General features: G+C 41.8%; 1 protein-coding gene across 1 annotated transcript in view; it reads right to left on the bottom strand.

Moving 5' to 3' along the window:
* Positions 1 to 437: 437 nt before the first annotated feature.
* Positions 438 to 23,026, bottom strand: part of si:dkey-151g10.3 (uncharacterized) — a 49,032-nt gene continuing 26,443 nt past the window's right edge. Inside the window, exons 10-23 of the mRNA XM_053643556.1 lie at positions 22,771 to 22,811; positions 22,557 to 22,689; positions 22,325 to 22,441; positions 21,690 to 21,791; positions 21,149 to 21,197; positions 20,706 to 20,843; positions 16,501 to 18,245; positions 15,558 to 15,810; positions 10,421 to 10,665; positions 6,621 to 6,952; positions 5,893 to 6,104; positions 5,591 to 5,689; positions 2,617 to 2,783; positions 438 to 752 (exon numbers count right to left, since the gene is read on the bottom strand). Of these exons, the coding sequence (XP_053499531.1) occupies positions 438 to 752; positions 2,617 to 2,783; positions 5,591 to 5,689; positions 5,893 to 6,104; positions 6,621 to 6,952; positions 10,421 to 10,665; positions 15,558 to 15,810; positions 16,501 to 18,245; positions 20,706 to 20,843; positions 21,149 to 21,197; positions 21,690 to 21,791; positions 22,325 to 22,441; positions 22,557 to 22,689; positions 22,771 to 22,811 (3,948 nt within the window). The remainder of the gene's footprint in view (positions 753 to 2,616; positions 2,784 to 5,590; positions 5,690 to 5,892; positions 6,105 to 6,620; positions 6,953 to 10,420; positions 10,666 to 15,557; positions 15,811 to 16,500; positions 18,246 to 20,705; positions 20,844 to 21,148; positions 21,198 to 21,689; positions 21,792 to 22,324; positions 22,442 to 22,556; positions 22,690 to 22,770; positions 22,812 to 23,026) is intronic.

Here is a 23,026-nt window from a genome sequence, read left to right as displayed (position 1 = left end):
TCTTCATGCTCTGTTGTGAAACATGCGATTGCTCTCACTGCTTATTAAGACGTCTTGTGCTCTACTCTCTTAAAATGGCAACTTTCTGATTAGTATCCGTCTCAAAAAATATCTCGTTAGGCTATACAGACACACGTTACGATGATGCAGAAGGATGAATTCAAATCTTGGTTACTAATTGCACTTAAAAAAAAAAAAAAAAAATTCAAATAGTCCTTTTACTAGAATTGTTGTTAAGTAAAAAAAAAAAAAAGAGAAAAGAAAAAAAAGAACAAGATAACTTAATGTCCAAAAGTTCCTTAATTTATTATTATTATTTTTTTTAAATATATGTGCACACCCAGAAGAATTCATGTTTGGCTTTCACATTCTCAAAGTGGGAATATTTCCTCTCCTGGCTCATCCTTTCGTACTGTTGTCCTAATGGAGAAGAAGCATCACGCATTTGTGGAGGAGGAGGAGCAAGAGTAGACTGAGGTTGTGGAGGTGGAGGCGATTGTGGTTGGTGGGGCTGGCATGGATGTAGAAGTAGTGGAGTGGGCTGTCAGAGAGGTGGGTACACTAGAGACTGGTACGCTGGGCTGGCCATACTGAAGCGGCTGAAAGGACTGGAGGCTCTGCTGTGATACAGGAGGGATGGAGGGCTGAGTGCAGGCTGGAGGGGCGTGGCCTCCTGTGTTGCTGTTGCTGGCTGATACATGAGCAGTCCTGGGGTTCAGGGAAGTCGTAGGGAACCACGCTGCAGGTGAAGCCTGACGACAGACGTAAACAAAATATCAATATCATAATATTTTAAATACAAGGCACAAAAGTAAAGACTATAAGCATTGTACGTCATTCCCTGACGTACAGCTACTACTCACAAGGGCTTACAATCAGCCTTTTCTACATCAAGGAACTGAGTTCATTTAGTAAAAGGATTAGGAAATATGTGTCCAAGACTTACGATAAGGTGCATTAGGTAAGATTAGTAATTTTTTTTCAGGATTAAGTCTCTAACAGATAGGTGGGTAATACCATGACAGTCAATTGTTTTTTTAAATCATGCTCCACATATCTTCCAGGTTATTTGTACAAATAAGGAATGATTTAAAAAAAACAGACTACTGCACCTTCAAACTGCCCCAGTTAAAAGCAGAGAATTTGAATGGACACTTTATTATATGTCTAAAATGCAGGAAAATTCTAACAGAGCTCGAAATTTATTCAGACAGTGCGAATGAAAAAGGCCTGTATTCAGAGGGGAGTTACCGGCGGAAAAGTGATCGCCTGAAAAATCCCCAAAAGGAGTATTTGGAGCTTTTTTCGTTTCTCCCCTTCCCGCCGGTAAGCCGGCTTGCTTTATAGGAAGGAAAGTTGTTCAGCTGATCCAATGACATCATGGGAATTCCCTTCATGGTTGGCTGGCGAACTCTCGCGAGAGTAATCGGGAACACAATCACATGTCCGGGCAATACAACCATAGGGAAAATAATTCTACAAATCACAGCTGACTTATATAGGTAATTTAGACAATACACAGCTTTATTAATATTCCCCTTTATGTGGCCACGCTACATAGATTCCCCCCTCCACAGATTTACCACATTAAATACATCGGTTCTAGGTGGGTTGCTCCAACACACAGTGTAATTTATTGGCCCGGTCTTACTTTTTATTTCAGCTGGCCCCTCCCACTCGGGTGCCAGCTTGCCCGAGAACTTGTTAGAGGAACTGGAGAGAGGGCGGGTTTTAATCTAAACCAGGTTACCCGTTTGAAACTGCGCATTTTTTCTACTGCAATTGTAGTACCTAGCTTGTTTGGCTTGGCTCATCCTCATCTTTATCTCCTCCGCCATGATGTTTTGTCGTTCCATCAAGGATTATGCAGCTCGACCGGTTGAAGGTGCTCACTGGATTAGACGTTTTTTTTGTATAATACACTTTGGGTTTTGGAAGAGTTTATGGTAGCAAGGTTTTACTTTCGTGTACATATCAAATAAAAGCTTAAAAAGGGGGGTAAAGCCCGTATTTTACTTGTGTATCCCTAATGTTCGAGCTGTAAGTGTAGCAGCTGAATGCTTGGTCAGCTTATCCTTCAAAGTGTGGGTACATTTTACAGGAGGGCACAATGAGTTAAAACAAACATTGGCACGATTTTATTAATTAACTCCAAAAATTGAATGAAAAGTATTAGACAAAATTTTGTGCGCACACATGACAATTTCTTTATTATATGATACATAAAAATGTGATTATTTATGCAGCAATATATCATTAATCTACTATCATTATATTAGTCACTGTATTAGTTTTCACTTGCGTTTACTACGTCTTATTACATTTGACTTCTGCTTATCTGCATTTTCTATCCCTGATTTTTTCCTTTTCCCCCTGTGTAAATACTGACATAACACTAACTCGGAATCTGACCTGCTAAGTGTAATATTTTAGAAAGCTCTATTTTATGTTTTAAAAGCAGGAAGCGGTTAAACTGGGAAAAAAAACCCAACGTAGACTACAGAAATATAAAAAGAATAGAGATCCATAAGAAATAGTATTGCTACTGTGTATAACAGCTAGTACTGCTATTATACACTGACAGGTCATATAGTTGCATTTGGGTAGATGCATTACCTCAGTGAGCTGGTTCCAGCCACCTAAATCCTGCGCTTGCTGAATCTGCTTGAGCTGATTGAGCGAAGGCTTGGAGATGGCAGGTTCAATGGCCTCCTTTGTCCAATCATCTACAAGTTTGTGGAGTTTGTCTGTGAAGGTGGTGTCTTTATTGGATACACCTTGGGCTGAGGGATTGTAGACAGACATTGCATCATCATGGCATTGCTAAGATATACTAAGCACTAGCGGTTGCATAGATAATCGACTGAATCACTAATCACTGCTGTGGTGAGATGTCAACTAGTTTTTTTTGTGTTTTTTTTTTTTTTTACATATTTGGACAAGCAAACATTTGATCCTCTTTGAAACAGTACTCTTAATGAAGCCGATACACTATCAAATTGACATTTTGTAGTAATTTTCACAATTTAAAAATCAACAGAAAACAGATCAGTCACAGATCATGGAAAAAGTAAGTACACCCCATACAATGATCACAACTTCAAATCCATAAAATTAGAATCAGGTGTTCAAGATTGGGTGCTGGTGATAAGAACCTGCATAGATAATGCAAGTGGAACCGGTCTTATTTACACCCCTCTCATCTCTCATATCTAGTGTCTGGTGTTCCATTTGCTATTGAGGTGCGTGGTGTCATCATGACAAGATCTACAGAGTTCTCCAAGGCCTTCAGAAAAAAGGTTGTGGATGCCTACGAGTCTGGCAAGGGATTTAAAAAGATCTCCAAATTATTTGAAATGCATCATTCCACTGTAAGGAGAATCATCTACAAATGGCAGAGATTTCAAACGACCGTCTCAGTGAATTCAACCCAAGAGCAGACCAACTGATGCAAAAAGAAGTCTCCAAGAACCCCAAAATTTCATCACAGGATCCGCTAAAAAGTCTCGCAACTTTTTTGCATGCTTCTACAATCAGAAAGAGATTGCACAAATTTGACCTGCATGGGAGGCGTGGCAAGAAAAAGCCATTGCAAGACTACAGTTTACCAATCAGCATATAGGCAAAGACCAGGCCTTTTTGGAATAATGTGCTCTGGACTGACGAGTCAAAGATGGAGTTGTTTGTCCACAGTAACAGCAGACATGTTTGGCACAGACCAAAGACAGATTTTTAGGAGAAGCACCTCAAACCAACTGTGAAGCACGGTGGTGGAAGTGTTATGGTTTGGGGTTGCTTCGCTGCCTCAGGGACTGGACAGCTTGCATTCATTGATTCAACTCTGAATTTTGCATCATATCAAAGACTACTTGAAGATAATGTGAGGCCGTCTGTCTGAAGGTTGAAGTTGAACCAAAAGTGGATCATTTAACAGGATAATGCCAACAGAAAAGCCAACAATTTCCATGGGGTGTACTTATTTTTTCACATGACAGTATGGTGAAGAAAACAGATAAATGTACTTAAGTAATGTTATGTTAGTCTGAACTAAATTCAAACTAGATGAAGCCAATTCTATAGTCAACTGCACAAGACTACACTGGGAAAAGTGTTTTAAAAAAATGATTACAACACCAATTCCAAAAAGTTGGGACGTTGTGTAAAATGCTGGAGGTTAATTGGGAACAGGTCAGTAACATGACTGGGTATAAAAGGAGTATCTTAGAGAGGCAGAGTCTTTCAGAAGTAAAGCTTGGCAGAGGTTCGCAAATCTGCGCAAAACTGCGTCTACAATTCGTGGAACAATTTCAGAATAATGTTCCTCAACGTAAAATTGCGATGACGATGAATATCTCATCATCTACAGTACATAATATCATCAGAAGATTCAGAGAATCTGGAGAAATCTCTGAGCGCAAGAGACGAGGGTGAAAATCAATATCGCATGCCCGTGATCTTCGGGCCCTCAAGCGGCACTGCATTAAAGACAGGCCTGATTCTGTAATGGAAATCACTGCATGGGCTCAGAAACACCTCCAGAACTCAGAACGTGCCATCCACAAATACTGGATAAAGCTTTATCATGCAAAGAAGACGACACATGTGAACATGATCCAGAAACGCCGCCGTCTTCTCTGGACCAAAGCTCATTTAAAATGGACCGAGGCAAAGTGGAAAACTGTTCTGTGGTCAGATGAATCGGAATTTGAAATTCTTTTTGGAAACCATGGACGCCGCATCCGCTAAACTAAAGAGGACTAAAGAGGAGAGGGACCAGCTGGCTTTTTATCAGCGCTCAGTTCAAAAGCCTGCATCTCCGATGGTATGGGGTGCATTAGTGCCTATGGAATGGGCAGCTTGCACATCTGGAAATACACCATCAATGCTGAAAGGTATACACAGATTTTAGAGTAACATACGCTTCCATTCAGATTCCATCCCTTCTTCACTTCTGAGAGACTCTGCCTCTCTAAAATACTCTTTTTATACCCAATCATGTAACTGACCTGCTGCCAATTAACCTCATTTCAAAATGTTCCTCCAGCTGTTTCTTTTTAGTAACACTTACCTTTCCGGCATTTTGTTGCCCCGTCCCAACTTTTTTGAGATGTGTTGTGGCCATCAAATTCACCTTATTTTTCCCTTAAAATGGTCCACTTCCTCAGTTTAAACATTTGATAGGTTTTCTATGTTCTATTGTGAATATCATATGGGTTTGAGATTTGCAAAATATTGCATTCTGTTTTTGTTTACAGTTTACACAGCGTCCCAACTTTTTTGGAATTGGGGTTGTATTATTGTTGTTTTTTAAATTGTTTTCTTTACTTTAACGAACCATTAACACTGATACCACAACATGTGGAGAGGCATACACAGAATCGCTCATGGAGGAGTTCCTTCAGTGGTTATTTTGTTGTCTTTTAATGCTAAATCAAATTGAAATAAAATCCATGCTCTGTGACAATGAACTCTAGTTGGCTATTTTTGTAAATGATTGATCAACTAGTAAAAAATAGCAGTCGTGCTACCTCTACTAAGCACTGAGCTAAGAATCCTTTTGGGGTTACAGTGATTTCTGTTTGTTTCATACCCGTCTTAGAAGTCAGTGAAGCCGTTTTTTCAGGTTTGCAGCAAGACTGTAGTCTGTTTGGCTCTTCACTGGAGTAACTGCTGGATTGCTGGAGAGAACCTGAGAGTTTATACACATTTTAGGTTAATCAGGGCATATACCTCACTTAAACGTTCTAAACAAAACTCAAGTAGTCGATATACTTCTCATAAGAATTCCTTTATCCAACAAACTGCTTATGAATTTTCTCCACCTAAGTGGGATTATTTTAAGCCTGTGTGCTGCTCATGAACCATTTCCTTTCAAAAAGAGAGGGTCAGCACCTTGGTGTGTGACTCCGTTGTTGTCAGTGTGGGAATGAGGACGAGGCCGGGGTTTGGGTTTGGAGGGGCGGGGTCTGCGGGGGGAAATGGCCAGTGATGTTGCAGGGGTCGAAGGGGGCTGAAAGCAATCTTTCAGACTGCGCAGTTGCCTGTAGAGCTCCTGTAGTTCTTGCTTCTGCTGTGCCTGGAGTGACACCACCTCCTTGATATGTCTGTGGAAGGGTGAGAGAACCAAGAAAAGAGAAAGGGCAGAGGTGAAAAAAAGAAAGCAATATATAATATGAAATACAAGTTATGAATATATTAAGTATTAAGATCTATGGATTCATGTACATGAATATATATATATATATATATATATATATATATATATATATATATATATATATATATATATATATATATATATATATAGACAAAGATAAAGATGGCTAAATTATGGCAGAATTCAAGAAAAAAAAAATGAAACACAGCAATTACCCATTCAACTTAAGTTATTATAGTTAAATAAAAAGGAAAAATATTAAACAATCAAATCAAAATTCAAATCAAATAAAAAAAAATAATTAAACTGTAATTGTAAAAACTGTAAACTGAAATTAGATGCCTCAAATTCACAATGTGAATTCATTTCTATGTCTGTAATTGTTGTGCATAATCGACTTGAGTTCTAGTTTAATCTGGAAATGTGAGGTCTGTATATGGCTATTTTTTAATTCCTGCTTTACTTTTCTCTTAGTTTCTGCAGTTCCCTCCTCAGGTCCTCGTCCTCTACCTCACTCTCATCATCACTGCTTCCTGTTGGAGAGTGTGTGTGGCTACGTGGTGGATGGTGGTAGCCCACTGGGATTGCTCTTTCTTCCTTTTCTCCCTCCTTCGCTTTCGTCTTCCTCCGATCTTTCTCCAGGTCTGGAGAGACAGGCGAGCTGTCGGTGAGCTGCTCCTCTTTCTCCTCTGCCTTCATGATGGAAAAGCGCCCCACAGTCTTGGGAACATTTCTATGGTTCGGCGCTACCTCTGCTGTGGGCGTTGGGTCCTCGGGCTGGGTGACTGGGGTCACCTGGATGAAAAAGAACAAACATCCTGCACCTCTTTTTCTGCCAACTGAAAGGTTAAACATGTCATTTTTACAGTTCACGGTATTTTAATCCTGGATAAGTCTACATTTGGGCTGCCTTTGTGCAATTTACTTGGAGGTCTAAAAGGTCTAAATTGGAGGTCTAAAAGCTTTGAAAATCCAATAACACTGCTCATGAATACCGATAATAGAACATGCACTTTCTGATGTTTCTTTAGGTGAGCTCTAAGATGGAGTCAGTGTCTGCAGTAATGATAAAACTCCAATTTTCTGACAGCATGATTGAGGTATCTTAGTATGGGATCCATTTCCTATGCAGTCTTCAGAAGCTCTTATTTCAATTATAATTCAAACCTTCCAAACTCCTGGACATCCATAATTCAGGGCCTGACCTGCAAGCTGCACCACTTGGGCACACTTACAATCAACACAAGGTGAGCGCAAAGTGGGATCCGGTCAGTAAAATCTTACAAAACACAAGGCGTGATCCAACACAAGAGCCTCCAAGAATCACTGAGACAGATGCTGAGTTATTATAGAGCTGCCCAAGAAAAGTTTTGCCCATGACATGAACAGGTGTTTGGCCTTCCTAAATCCCTCAGTCCTGTCCATGTAGATGCACTCGATTTGGGCCTTGTCTTATACATTTTTAAGACAGGCTTACCCAAGAAAGATTTTGCCCAAGATACAAACAGCTGATCAGCCTTCATAAACCCAATCGTCCTGTCTCCGTAGATGCACAATATGTATACTGGCTATAGCATATGCAGCCACTGCTGCTCCTCTGAAGCAAATGGTAGAGGATACATGCTAGCACAGCACAGGCTATTCAAAAACCCTGGGAATAAAAACTGGGTTAAGTTTTAGCAGTAACCCTGGTAGAACCCGAGTGCATGCTGGGTGAACCAAAAGCATGTGAATGTCACTTTTGCTGAGGCCACTGTCAGTAACAGCAATGATTTTAGCGGCAGTATTCTGAAATCTCCTTCCCAGAGGGTTTCAAAAGGTGGGCATATTTGAGACACAGGATGGAGACAACAGACTCCATTCATAAAGTGGCATACTAGGGGGTGATGACCCACTGTCCAATCACTGAAACCCACATGGCAAACAGAGACTGTGGCCAAATACACCTTAATTGTGGAGACTTGATGAGGCCGTGGCATTCTGAATCTCAGTATAATGTCCCCACTGAGACAACAGATCTCTCAACAGGCAGAGGGGCCAAAACTGCCTGCACAGCTTCTGTGGAAAATTAGCATGAGTGATAGACATCCGTTCCTCACCCTGGTCAAAGTCTGAGAGATGACATCAAGTGGTGGGAATACGTACAGAAGAACTTCTGCTCATGGGGGGAGCTAGTGCATCCACCCCCATTGGTCCATCCTGATTGATGAGAGAATAAAGCAAAGGATTCTTTTTTAAGGGAAATCCTTTGGTGGCCTTCCCAAAGGGAACCCATATCGGATATACCACCTTTCTGTGCTGTTTTCATGTCGTGTGATAGGTACCGCTCCTTGATGACAGGCCTGACTTAGAATCCCAGGCATGTAAGTCACTTTCAATGACAGGAAGTTCACTCTGCCCGACACTGTCAGACTGTGTGCCAGAACGTACAAACGATGGGACCGATTTCCCCCTTGGTGGTTAAAATAGGCCACCACTTTTAGTATTCTTCATCTGAATAAGAACATAATGCAGCCACAAGAAGGGGAAGCTATTTTAGGGCCAGAAAAACCACTGGACGTTTTAAATCATTTATATAGTTGGACCACAGGTGTGAGTCCCATACTCCATTCACTTTCATGCCCTCATGAGTGGCTCCCCAACCCCAAGAGACACATCTGATTCGACAACCTTCCTGGATAGTATGGTGTCCATCAAAACTCTGCATCAAAAAAGCCTGCCAGGCTCCAAGGATGCTGTGCCAACATACAACTGATAGAAAACTGGTCTAATCTGAGGGAGGCCACCCTCATGAAACTTCATGTACAAGCAACTAAACTGGAAGTCTGAAGGACCTGCCCTTAACATTTAAAAAACAAAAATAAAACAAAACTATGTTCCCCCGAATTGGGGCTTTGATAGACCCCTGTCCATTGTTTGCAAAACCCACTGTGATGCCATGCCAATGCCCCATACCTCTCTCCTTTTGTGAGGCACTACACAGACGACACTGGTCAGAGGTGAACACCATCTGTTGGCTCATGTGTGAACAGCACCTTTACATGCCTGACACAAAAGGTCTCAGCGCAAACCTGTTATCTGGCCAACAGCATCATTTATCGTATTTGTAATGTTTTCCAAATGTTGTAAACATTGTGTAAACTGAGTAACAGCGCCGTCAGCTCATCATCAAGACGCGTTAGGGGGAACACATTTCATACAAAACACTGGTGTGAGCTTGTGCTGAGACTTAAAGGTGGCTCGAAGAGATCATCGATCTCAGAACAGACTCCCTTTCTCTTTGCAGGGTTGTGCTCCAGGGTGGTGTTCCACACACCATTCCAGACTCAGGAACTGAGAGTGTTGTGGGGAAGGCCAGACCCACAATCGGATGATTTCCTCTTTGCTCTCTGGGAAGCTAGGCGAAAGCTGTCTAGCTGCACACAATCTGCAGATCCATGCTGAGTGTTTGATTCACAGAGATTCAGACTCATCCTCTGCTTCCATGGAAATTCACGCCATAGCTACGAGGACCTCGCTGAACATGTCCTTGTGCTGATCTCCCCAGGGTGTGCTGGCTGTAGTCTCTAAACCTCCGCACCCATTGCCAAACAACCTGGCGTCCCCAACGATAAACCTTAGTCGGACAAATTAATTTAGCCTTGTATGAGGCTATTCAGGGATAGATACTGCCCAACTCTGGCAAGGCCAGTGCAGTCTGGACATGTTGCAGCCCAAAACAGTGATCTGCTGTGAGTGTCCATGCCTGAAATCTTGCTGACATATGGGCACACTCGAAGGAAAGGCTTCTCTATTAGGTAGTTTGGGGACTAGCAACTGAGGTTAAGAGCTTGCTGAAAACTGGCTAGGTTGAAGCAGCTTCTGTGGAAAGAGGCTTGGCATTACCCAGGTAGGTTAATGACTTGTGGTCAAGTTGTTAAGTCAAACTGTGGACTGTTTAGCCAAGCCCCCAAAGTGGATATGTCAAGCTAGATCATTCTGAGATGAGATGAGGTATTTGAACGACATGGAGAGGGTGAACTGGCCCTTTAGTAAAGCTGAGGAGCATATGCATACATCATGAATGTCAGCCAACGAGATTCGGCGTATTGAAATAAGAGCTTATCAGTACCAAGTGTATCCTGCAGTGAGATACCAAAACAAAGGCTTAAAAGACAACTTGTTATTTTTCTCTGGCAAACCAATAAAAATGGAAAGGAGTTGGCTTAATGTGACTATTGTGGCTCTCAGTTGTGTGTAAATTAATGAGCAGAGAGTCTGCACCTGGAAACGTCCTCTGTGCAAACATGGCTGGGAATTTGAGGGAGTCTGTCCGTCTTCATTCACTCCCCGACTGCTAGAATTCTCATCTGCCCAGAACAGAAACAGAGAATATGAAAAGATAAGAATAAGACCAACTCTCGCAGATGACAGAAAATCAGGAAAACCACAGATCTCTCTCTCTCTCACACAAACAAACAAGTAAAAACCACATACAAAACAACTGACCAGGACAAATACATAAAATCCCATAAACAACACAACACACATATACATGTATGTAAATAATTAGGGAATTTTAACACAAACTTTCAGCATGAGACCTGGGAAAAACACACTACCATGCATGTCTGAGCTATAAATGCATTGCTCAGGCATGGCCAACAATATTGCAACCTACATTACATCATTGCATATCTTTTTCAGTGAAAATTACAACTCCAATTCCAAAACAGTTGGGACAGTATGGAAAATGCAAAAAACAAACAACAACCCCAAAAAGAGTCATTTGAAAATTCAATTCACTCAGTACTATATTGAAAATACATTATTAACACATTATTTGATTTGTTTACCACTGTGTAACATCACCTTTTCTTTTAATAACACATTAAGCGTCTGGACGCTGAGTGAAGACACCATCGGTTTAGTTTAGTGGAGCAAATGGAGTTTTCCCCCCATTCATCCATTATGCATTTCTTCAGCTGCACAACTGTACAGGACCTTCGTTGCCTTATTTTACGCTTCATAATGCACCACACATTCTCAGTGGGAGAAAGGTCAGGACTGCAGGCAGGCCATGCTCGCACCTGCACTCTCTGCTTACACGACCATGCGCTTGTAATGTGGTTTAACGTTGTCCTGCTCTGGATGGCAGCATATGTTGCTACAAAATGTGTACATATCTTTCTGCATTAATTCTGCCCTCACAGGTGTGCAAGGTACCCATGCCATTGTCACTGACACACCCACATACCATGACAGACACTGGCTTTTGGACCTGATGCTGATAACAGCTTGGATGGTGCTTTTCCGCTTTGGCCCGGAGAACACGACGGCTGTTTTGTCCAAAAACTATTTTAAATGTCGACTCGTCAGACCACAAAACACGATTCCACTGTGCTACTGTCCATCTCAGATGAGACCGAGCCCAGGGAAGTCGGCGGAGCTTAGCATCAGCATTTTCCATACTGTCCCAACTTTTTCAGAATTGGGGTTGTACTATATCGTACTTTACATACAGTACATTGCTACATGAATATTGACCTTATACAGTATGTCATGCTGAGAGGGTGCGTTGTGAAGTATAAAATGCTCAAATAGAAATCAGTGTATGAGATTCATGTTAAGCAGTATGTTATGAACATCAAGAGAACTATGCATCCCTTCTCCTCCCATCCCAGCCACACACACACACTGATAGCAGCTGTAAATAGCACTGGATGTATTGTGTGATGTCTATAAACAGTACAGATCCATAGCATGTTGGCTGTGTGTATATTCTGCATCATACCGATTTATCTCCATGAACTGCCCCTTAATTATTTACTTGACACAGTATCACATATACACACATACATATTCTGAACATACTGTATATGACATATATTAATACACAGAGTATTCACAACAGAAAAAGCTCTAATAATGTTTATCCTATATTATATTCATATGTATGTAAGGGACCTGTATACAAAAAAAAAACAAAAAACAAAAGCCTACCCAGGCAGCAAAGAACAGGATGCTCTGATAACGATTCAAAAATATCAGTAATAAAATACAGGCCTTAAATCATTTTTAGCAAACTTCAGACAACACTCAGTTGCCATTTTGTTAGGTATAACAACTGTAGCACTTTATTTGGGACTAATTTGGAAAAAAAAAAAAATATCTGACGGGATAAAAACAAGTAATTTGAAAAAAAAAAAAAGACCTGGTATTGTGTATGGTGCTGGTATGTGGTACGTGCATGGTCAGGTACAGCGGTGTTGATGGGATTTTTAAACACTGCTGGTTAGAGAACAGTCCACCAAAATAAATATAAGCTACAGGAGGATCTGTGGGGACAAGGATCCTTTGGAGACAAAGCTGCAGTCTCTAGCGGTACCAATATGATGGATAATCAAGTCAGGCATAGGTAGGTAGATAAGTTTAATTGAGTGGCCTGTTAGTGTATACAGTGTTTCATACCAGTACTACACAGTGTCAGTATCACTGATGTGCTGATTATGGCCCACCACGCAAATAATATCTGATCAGCAGTGGTCTTCTGATGGACAAGGAGATGGACAAGGAGATGGAGCCACTAGCTGGCTCTCTCTTCTGATGGACTGACACATTGTGCAGATCAGTAAAGGGTCTACTGCCACTAATAGTTGGTGCACTTGCTCAAATTGCCAATGGCTGTATCTAAAGTATACCTAATAACTGGCCACTGAGTGTATAATGTGTACATGCTCTTTTGCTTTAATTGGGGAATCGGTTTATTACAGAATTTAAGGCACCAGCAACTAAGAAACATCAGGGTATGCAAATAAACGCCGTAGCTTGAAAGAGAGGTACAAGGTACAACACAGAAAGTGTGGGATATTAAATCTGCACATATCTGGCTGAAGACACCTATTTCTACCTGTAAAGGCTCATCACACGTAGTGATGCAGGGGGTCATTTTCAGCTACATACCCTCCATAAACACCATCTCCCCTTCAGCGGTTACTTTTAACACAGGTAATATGGGACATACCGTATATATTCATGTCTGCCACAGCTATAGCTAAGGGGGCAGAATAATACCCCTGTAAAGAGGAAAGAGTAAGCCTCAGATGGGGACTATTAAAAAAAAAAAAATGCAAATAAATGGGAGATTACATTCAGCCCATTTAGCTGCAGGATGGAAAAAGGAATCATCAGTCTTGTACTGTGCAGTCTTAGCAGTGTGTTAAAGTTGTGGGGAGGGTACTCTGGAGTGGCCACTGAGAGATGAACTTGGAGATACTGGACTTTGTCTCCTAAGATGGAGCTCACATCATGCAGTAAGCATCAAATGCCCTTAATGGGTGGTTCCCCTTGCCAAACCTCTTAGAAAGGAGGAGGAAGAGGTGGGACCTTGACTGGCTTGCTCCTCTCCTAGAGGGCAAAGGATTAATCCATCTGCTGGCTTCTTAACCTCTGCCATGGCACCTTATTCCATATCTAATGAGTTTTCTGACAAATGCCACATGCCTTTAGAGAGTGGACCACCTGAACTGGCAAAATGCACGTATCAGTTCCTGAGTGGCGCAAAAGAAAAACTTTCACTCTATCGTCAGGAGGTCTGGAGTTCAAATCCCCAGGATGCCACAGCCATGCGTGGCTGGGAGTCCAAGAAAGCAAAATCGGCTATTTTATCTGGGTGGGAGGGATGGTATACGCTCTCTCTCCCTCCCCTGTCAAGCTCAGTGACACTACCCAATTAACTCAGACACCCAGGTGTTTGTGAGTTAATGTATGGGCAGAAGAGGGCAGATAGTGCTTTCCTCTGAGTGTGTGCTCTGTGATGCAGCATGGGCAGCAATTTTTTTTTAATGGTTGGCATTGAAAAAGAAACACGTGTTAGCCTTCGCTCTCCATGACAATTGCTGGTGTATGATAGAGGGAAGCTGGCTCGTAGGTGGGAAATGGCAGGTGACCAAATTGAGGAGGAAAAAAAAACCTCATCAAGCTGCATTCCTAGCATGGACATCTTCAGACAAATGGACAGGCACTGTGATCCGTCTCAGGCAGAGAAAAAACAGGGCCCTGTTGCCAATGAACTGGAAGACTAAACCACAAGCTCATACAAGATTTACCATTAGAAAGTTTTAAATGCAGCTAGGAGACTCAATACCACAGTCATGAAAGATTTGCAAAAACTTGGCACAAAAAAAGTGGGGTAATTAGCTAGCCGCCTTATCAAAACAAAAACAAAAACAATGCATTAAAGTGACTAGCTGGCAAGCTGTAAGAGGGGCATATAGCTGATGTGATCCCCTATGTCACCACGTGTTATTGACCTTACAGGCATGTCTTAAACCAGGCACGCAAAGGCAAAGTATCCCAAAAGAACCATGTTAATGGAAACTGAATTACTCAAAGTGAACCACAGCAAATATAAAAATTTCAATGTAATTATTAATATAATTCTTCTTTACACCACAGAATAGATTAAACAATGCTTAGCTACATAATGGACTTGAATGAAATGCAACTTGTACCACAATGATTTCACTTACTGGGCCAATGATACTCATACTTCTAAAGTTTGCACCTGCTGCTGTTACGTTAAGGTTTTGCTTAGGTACTGGTTAAGGACAGTGCAAAGCAAAACTTATATACAGATGTAAACTTTAAAATGTCTGGCCCACCCAGTTCTGATCAGCAAGTGTGCTTAGATGTAGGGCAATAGTGGAACCTGTGAGATGGGTAGCCTTACTGTGCAGGCAAGTGAGGGGCAGGATCAGGTGGGCTGAACTTGGCTTTACTGCAATAGAAAAACTAGGCCAGATGCTCACATTTAGGGCTGGCTCCATCTGGATCTTCTCCCACCTCCTACATTCCCTTCTTTCCTTAACTCCACTGTTCTTACCCCTGGGTAACCCATGCAAACAAATTAAAAGAAGCTACAACATAAATTCAATATACACAAACTTAAAAACTAGCTATTCAAAAACAAACAAAAACAAAGCTTACTTCTATAAAAGAGGAGTTATGACCTATAGGCTGGGGAACCACTGCCCTGTACATATTCAAAGACATGATCCAGCTCATGAAGAACTTGACATTTAGCTGAGAAGCCAGATTAGGTGTGTTGGTAGCAGGGTAAATTTGAAAAGGTACAAGGCAGTATCTCCACAGGCTGAAAATCTTTTACATCATTTTTACCATGTCGTGGATATTAAAATAATTTAGTGGTATCAGTGCGACCAGGAACAGCAACAATCACATCACATCCTAGACAGTCATTAGGATTATTAGGATAATTATTAATTATTTTATAAGACAATACCTATCTAGCAAGGTAAGGGGTCAAGAATCATATGCTATGTTATCTACACATTCATTTAATGTCGGAGCCCACCCACACCCCTCACTCGCTCTCACTTGCACTCTGTACAGACGCTACCTTTCTGGACTCTGGGCTTCTTGAACAAGCTGGTGGAGTGGCGCAGTTTGCACGCCCAGCTTTTGAATTTGCGAGTCCAGGATTTCTTGCTAACAGGATTTCTGATACTAGGACAAGTCAGGTTTAGGCCAAAATATCCACCTCCTGCATTTTGCTGCTGCTGCTGCTGTCCGGCTGCTGGTGCAAGGGACTGCTGGGACAAGGAAGGCTGGAGGACATCTACGGCGGCACTGTCAGAGGGGGAGGGGACAGCCTGGGTATACAGGATGGGGGTAGAAGAGGGAGACATGGTGATGTCAGAAATACAATGTTGGAATGTATACATGCATATAATACAGACTATGATATATATATATATATATATATATATATGGGTGGACAACGTGGCTCTATCGTCTACCATTATGTGGTTTTGAAACCCAAATTACAGATGTGGCCAATAAAAATGCGCATCAAAGCAAAAGGGATCTGCGATTTCCTTCAGTATCATACACATGCACAGAAAAAGGCATGGTTTTGCTACAAAACTGTCCAGAGCTTCAGGTTTGAGGCTTAACTGTCATGTCCAAAACTGTCAATCTTGTCATCAAACAAAACTCACTTATTGCATGTAAAAATATTAGGGCAAATATCAACTGACCAAAAGAAAAGTCAACTGACATTGTTAAAATGGTAGAACACTATTCCTAAAATAATTTGTGCATAGTTTGGCTCCTTCTCCATTCACTTACATGGGAATGAGTGGGATTAAAAACTGCACTACAACCACATGTATGCTTCACTTTTTCACCCCTGTTATGACATCCACCCATAATATAGTCACTGGTATGAATCAACAAAACAATTACGGCATTTGTTGTTTATATTTAGTTTAACATCAGTTGGCAGCCAAAACCAGGCCAGGCTGTTTATTTATTTATTTTTTAATCCAGACCGGACTTACAAGGACTGTAGATTCACTGGGTGGAGATATAGGTCCAGGCACAGTCTCCTGTGGAGGGGAAAGGAGGGAGCAGGGTAGGGAAGTGGAGGAGAAGGATGAGGCAGGTTGGTGCTCTACAGCAGTGGAGGGGGTTGGAGCACTCTGGGTGACGCAATCTTCTCCTGTTCTCTCCCTCTCTCTGTCTGATGAGGTGGAGGAAGAACGAGAGGTGGTGGAGGAAGTGGTGCAGGAGGAGGAATGTGGAGAAGTGTCTGAAGAGCAGGCCGGAGGAAGTGGGAAGGTGGAGGGTGGCAATGTGTGAGACTCGGATGACTCCTCTCCCCTGGCTGATGTGGCAGCTGTAGCGGAGGAGGAGGTCAGGTCAGGAGTGTGGGTGGAGATGGTTGCCCCGCTGCCACTGTGCTCCTGATAAAGCAGATTCCTTAGCTTCTCATCGAGTGTTTTGATACGGTTGTCAACAAACTCAATTTTTGGGGGGCCCTCACTGTCCGACTCAGCTACTGAAGAAGGCTGGGCGGGAGAAGGGGAGAGCACGTGAGCCAGAGCTGGCAGAGCTGTCTCCGAGAGTGAGAGAGGAGGGAGAGAGGCATCAGACAATGGGTGCAAAGGAGCAGACTGGCTGAAAGTGTCATCTGTGGCAGTGACCTGTCCTGTGGAGAGCTCTGATTCCAACTGCTGGATAGAGAGCTGCTTCTGCACAAGCAGGGATGCAGGCTGAAGCACCTGCTCTAGCTTTGGTTGCGTTTCCTCAGGAGGGACCTGATTTGAGATTGAAGTCTGAGCCAGTAAGGGTTCTTGTGTTTCTAATTTTTGCTGAGATTGTATGGCCAGCGCTTTAGGGTTCAGCACGGTGTCTTGTTCATACTGCGGCGGTGGAACTGCCTGCTTCTGCACTACACCATGCAGCTGCATCTGATCCAGACTGGCATGTGACTGTAAATGGACACTCTGCTGGCCTAGTGATTCCAGTGGAATTTCCGACTGTCCCTGTTGGTATGGGATTTGCTGTAGAATCGACTGTTGCATTGGATGGAAATGAGATGCTGGATGCTCAGCTTGACAGGGCTGTGTATCTTGCTCTACAGCTGAAGAAAGTTTGTCATGGGCTATGTACTGGGACACTGTCGCCATTGGCTTAGTCTGTACTGAATAGGCTTCTGTGAGTGATTGAGATTGCAGATTGCCTTGCTGGAGTATCTCAGGTTTCTGCATTGATGGCACTTGGGGTAACTGCTGCAGTTGCTGCACTTGTTCCCCATGATTTAACATGCAAGATGACAGGGTGCTCTGAGCCAAACTGCCAGAGTGTGACATTTGATCTTCAGGCATGCTGTGCCCTATAGCAGAAGCATCTTCGGACCCAAGGCCAAAATTGGAACCCATGCTCATATCCTTGCTAGATGCCAAGGTATGGACATGATCAGCCACAGGAAAGGCTGTAACATGAATAGAAGAGGTCTGGTTGGGGACTGTGGCTTGAATAGTAGTTGCAAACCCTTTCCCCGAACCTGGCAGCGTAATAGCTGCTTCGTCTTGAATGACTGCATCTCCTGTGGACATGTGAAGTACTGGGGGAAGAGAGCTCGTGGAGTCCAAGGCGGTGGTACCAGGAATAGGGACAGCAGGGCTTGAGTCTTTGACAGACACAGTGGAGGGAGGAACAGAGGACATTGAAAGTGAGGAACATGGAGAAAAATGTAGTCCAGACAGAGAGTCTGACTGCTGTGAATCCTCATGGTCTGAAGCTATGGCAAATCAGGAGAAAAGGTCATAAATAGTATTAAGGCAATTAATATTAAACATATCTTGGCTACAGTAAGTAAAATCTTGGCAGAAAAGCACCAAGCTAAAGCCGGATTTACACTGTATGATATTTGGCCCAATTTTGCCGTTGCAGGTACAATTGTGCATTGCAAAGGATAATCTTTGGTTGTGAGTTCAGATTGGTGGTTTTAGAAAGTATAATGTGACATGCTTTCTGTCAGGCCATTTAGTGCAGAGTTCTGGCAAAATCAGAAAATTTTGCTGAAAATCTCAGTGTGAGACTGTTGCTACGACACTCAAATCCATCAATAGGAGGACGGCATATCATTACACAAAACACACAGGACAACCACAAACATGGTAATGGCAAAGGCAAAATGTACACAAAGCATATGGGATTTAAAAGAAGAGCGGTTTGGCGAATTGCAGCAGCAGACAGAATATCTCATCACACTTACAGTGGTTCTTCAAAGTGTGTGAACCCTTTAGAAGTTTCTAGATGCCTGCATATATATGACCTAAAACAGTCCCAAATGCAGACAAAGAGAACCCAGTTAAACAAATGAGACAAAAAAATTATACTTGGTCAATTATTTATCGAGGAAAATGGGCCAATATTATATATGTGAGTGGCAATGTATGTGAACCTTTGCTTTCAGTGTCTGGTGTAACCCTCTTGTGCAGCAATCATTGCAACTAAACGTTTCTGGTAACTGTCGATCAGTCCTGCACATCGGTTTGGAGGAGTTTTATCCCGTTCCTCAGTACAGAACAGCTTCAACTCTGGGATGTTGGTGGGTTTCCTCACATGAACTGCTTGCTTCAGGTTCTTCCACAACATTTCTATTGGATTACGGTCCAGACCATTCTAAAACATTAACTTTATTCTTCTTTAACCGTTCTTTGGTAGAACGACTTGTGTGCTTGGGGTCGTTGTCTTACTGCATGACCCACTTTCTCTTCAGATTAAGTTCATGGACTGATGTCCTGACATTTTCCGTTAGTATTTGCTGGAATACTTCAGAATTCATTGCTTCATCAAGGATGGCGAGTCGTCCTGAACCAGATGCTGTAAAACTGGCCCAAACCATGATACTACCACCAGCATGGGATTACAGATGGGATAAGGTTCTTATGCTGGAATGCTGTGTTTTTCTTTCTCCAAATATAGCACTTCCAATTTAAACCCAAAGTTCGATTTTGGTCTCATCTCTCCACAAAACATTTTTGCAATAGACTTCTGCCTTGTCCACGTGATCTTTAGCAAACTGCAGATGGGCAGCAATGTTCTTTTTGTAGAGCAGTGGCTTTCTCCTTGTAACCCTGCCTTGCACACCATTGTTGTCCAGTGTTCTCCTGATGCTGGACTCATGAACATTAACATTAGCCAATGTGAGCGAGGTCTATAGTTGTTTAGAAGTTACCCTGGTTCCTTTGTGCCCTCACAGAATATTACACGTCCTGATCTTGGAGTGATCTTTGTTGGTCTCCACTCCTGAGGAAGGTAACAATGGTCTTGCATTTCCTCCATTTGTACACAATCTGTCTGACTGTGGATTGGTGGAGTCCAAACTCTTTAGAAATGGTTTTGTAAACTTTTCCAGCCTGATGAGCATCAACAACTCTTTTTCTGAGGTCGTCAGAAATCTCCTTTGTTCATGCCATGATACACTTCCACAAACAAGTGTTGTGAAGATCAGATTTTGATAGATCCCTGTTCTTTAATTAAAACAGGGCGCTCACTTACTCACACCTGATTATCATCCCATTGACTGAAATCACCTGACTTTAGCTTCACCTTTAAATTAACTGCTAATCCTAGAGGTTCACATACTTTTACCTCTCAAAGATATGTAATATCGGATCATTTTCCTCAATAAATAAATGACCAAGTATAATATTTTTGTCTTATTTGTTTAATTGAGTTCTCTTTGTCTACTTTTAGGACTTCTGATGATGTTTTAGGTCATATTTATGCAGCTATATAGAATATTCAAAACTTTAAAGCACCATGACAGGACAAAAAAGGGACATCACATGGAAAGAAACAGAGGATGAATTACAGCTTTCAGGTGTGTAGCTAGCTAATTAGTATGCAAATGCTCCGATCATAGAATTTATTTCACTATTATGACAACGTGAAAGTATTTTTATGCTTTCCAGCTACAAACCTGTGATTCGTCACTGTGCACCCAGCATGGCACAATGTAATAACTAACTTTATCTTTTGATCTGACATAAAGAATGTTATCACACAATCTGTTAAAGCATGTCTCAAACAGTGTGACAAGTAACGATCGTAAAAGACCACTGGAATCGCACACTGTAAAACCGGCTTAAGTAAATGATTGAAATCGTACATGCCAGTTGTAATTCTAATTCTTGCTCTATAAAAATAACTCAAATCCAGTACAAGAATGAATATTGCTGGTACAGAGTACCTCGCTCAATCTGGCCCTGGCTCTCCCCTGCTGGTGAAGGCGTGGAGGCTTCACGGTTGGACTGAGAGTCACGATGACGAATGGTCTGGTTGATGAAAAATCGCCAGCGACCCACTGGAGAAGACTGAGGCGCAGAGTCTAGTGATGGACAAAATGACAAATAGGAGCAGCAAAAACAACGCAGCAATTTTTTAAATTATAACCTGCCACTGAGTGCCAAAGAGGACTTTATGTACCAGCTTATTATTTAGTTTTTCACCTTAAAACGTATTATTCAGTAACTACTATATCGTTATAAAAAAAAATTAATAAAACAAGAAATTATGTAGGGTAAGGAATGAGAGTCTGACCACACCATTGTCTCTTGGGAGTTAATTAAATGAATGTAGGTTAGAAGGTGTAACATTCACCTTATATAAATGAAAGCTTCTCAATACACTCACCTGTTGAACTTGATGGTGTGGTTACATGTAGCTGCTCCATGGATCCAGTCTGTGCGAAAGAGAGAGAGAGAGAGAGAGAGAGAGAGAGAGAGAGAGAGAGACGGGGAGGAGTTTTGCAGTGAATCTGGAATTTATCCTAAACAAACCTAATTAAAATGTCATTGCCTTTCTACATATGGTCCTGTGTAAATAGTTTGGACACTCCTGCTATAGCACTAACTATAATACAAAACATAACTTCTGATGTAAAATAACAGCTTGGGTGGAAAATACATTGTGTACCTCCTAATAATCCCCATCTCATCACTCTCTCCTCTCCACTAATAGCTGGTGTGTGGTGGGCGTTCTGGCGCACTATAGCTGCCATCGCATCATCCAGGTGGATGCTACACACTAGTGGTGTTTGAGGAGATTCTTCTCTTCCCCCCAACTATGTAAAGCACTTTGAGTGTCTAGAAAAGCGCTATATACATGTAACTGTAACTAACTAACAATATATTTAGTACGAGTGGATTCCATGCATAATAAAGAGCAGCCAGACCTTCGACTGAGTGCTAAGGATCTCCTGGGCTTTCTTCACTATAGCCCTCAAATCCTCTACAAATTTTTCTTTCTCTGATTCAAGGACAAAGTCCTCTTCCACCTATAAAAAAAAAAAAAAAAGATGACAACACATTTTCATTAGTGAAACATTCCCCCCCACCATTTTCTCCCCTAATTTGGACACCTGCCAACTTGTTCCCATCAGCCAACTCTCCCCTATCATATGACAGCTCCTAACCAGTGAGAGTGAACATCCTAAACATTCACAGCATCATGCAAGGGCAGCATAACACACTGAGAGGAACATGCCATCTACCATTTCTACATACATGAGCAACAAATCCCTACGACTGGCTAAATGTTGCCATGACTGACAGGGGAGATGGTGTTTGCCATCCATCCCACTGTGAGAACCTAGCCAATTTTGCTCCCTTGGCTCCTGACCGCAGATGGCCGTGAACCAAGAATGCAAAATTGGCTGGATGGGAAGGATAGCATACATCTTTTCTGTTGTGCCACTTGGGAGCAGCAGTAAATTTGTTTTGCTTTAAGAAGCAAGGAGACTAATCTTTGTTTTTGTTTTTTTTTAAATTTAATGCTCAATAATTAAATTCATGAGTCTGAAATTCTAACCATGTAATCGGCTATATCTTCAGGTGCATCTTCCTCAATATCAAACTTGAACGTGACCATCTTGTTACTGTGAGTTTCGAGCTGGCACTCCACCATGTTGTCTCCAGTGTTTGACACCTAAAAACGCATAAATATTTTTACTTTTGACTTAAATATTTCCTGTCTGCTGTAGCTGTTCAGTTGTGATCGCTTAATATAGGTGCTGCAAGAACCTTATATAACATATGTTTACCTGTAGCATGCTTAGCTGGAAGTGAGCGGTTCTCTCAGGGCGTTGGTAGGAAGATCTCCGCTGAGTCTTTATTTTCTCCAGCTTTTCATTAACCAAGGGTAACGGGGATTCCTCTCTACTGACTAGAGCAGAGCTACGAGCAAAAAGAGACAAACAAATCAAAACTTCATACCCACAAGTTTAAAAGGAAGGAAGGCAAGTGTCTGAAACATACCCTGCTAACGAATGTCGGTTGGCAGATTGGTTTGGGCTCCCCTATTCATTTAGTTGAAGAGACAAACAAACATATATGCAGAAAAAATAACAACAGAAAGAGACAAATCAGCTAAACTGTTGACATAAAATTACATTAAAAAAAAAAATACAATTACAATAACAAAAAATGTCTGTATATACAAAGCTTTGAGAAACAGAAGTTTGATTTTGTAAGTATACGTTTGATTTTGTGCGTGTTAAGTATTTAGATAAAA

The sequence above is a fragment of the Ictalurus furcatus genome, chromosome 15 (genome assembly GCF_023375685.1).
Source record: "Ictalurus furcatus strain D&B chromosome 15, Billie_1.0, whole genome shotgun sequence".
Classification (NCBI taxonomy): domain Eukaryota; kingdom Metazoa; phylum Chordata; class Actinopteri; order Siluriformes; family Ictaluridae; genus Ictalurus; species Ictalurus furcatus.
This window is presented reverse-complemented; position numbering and strand designations above follow the sequence as displayed.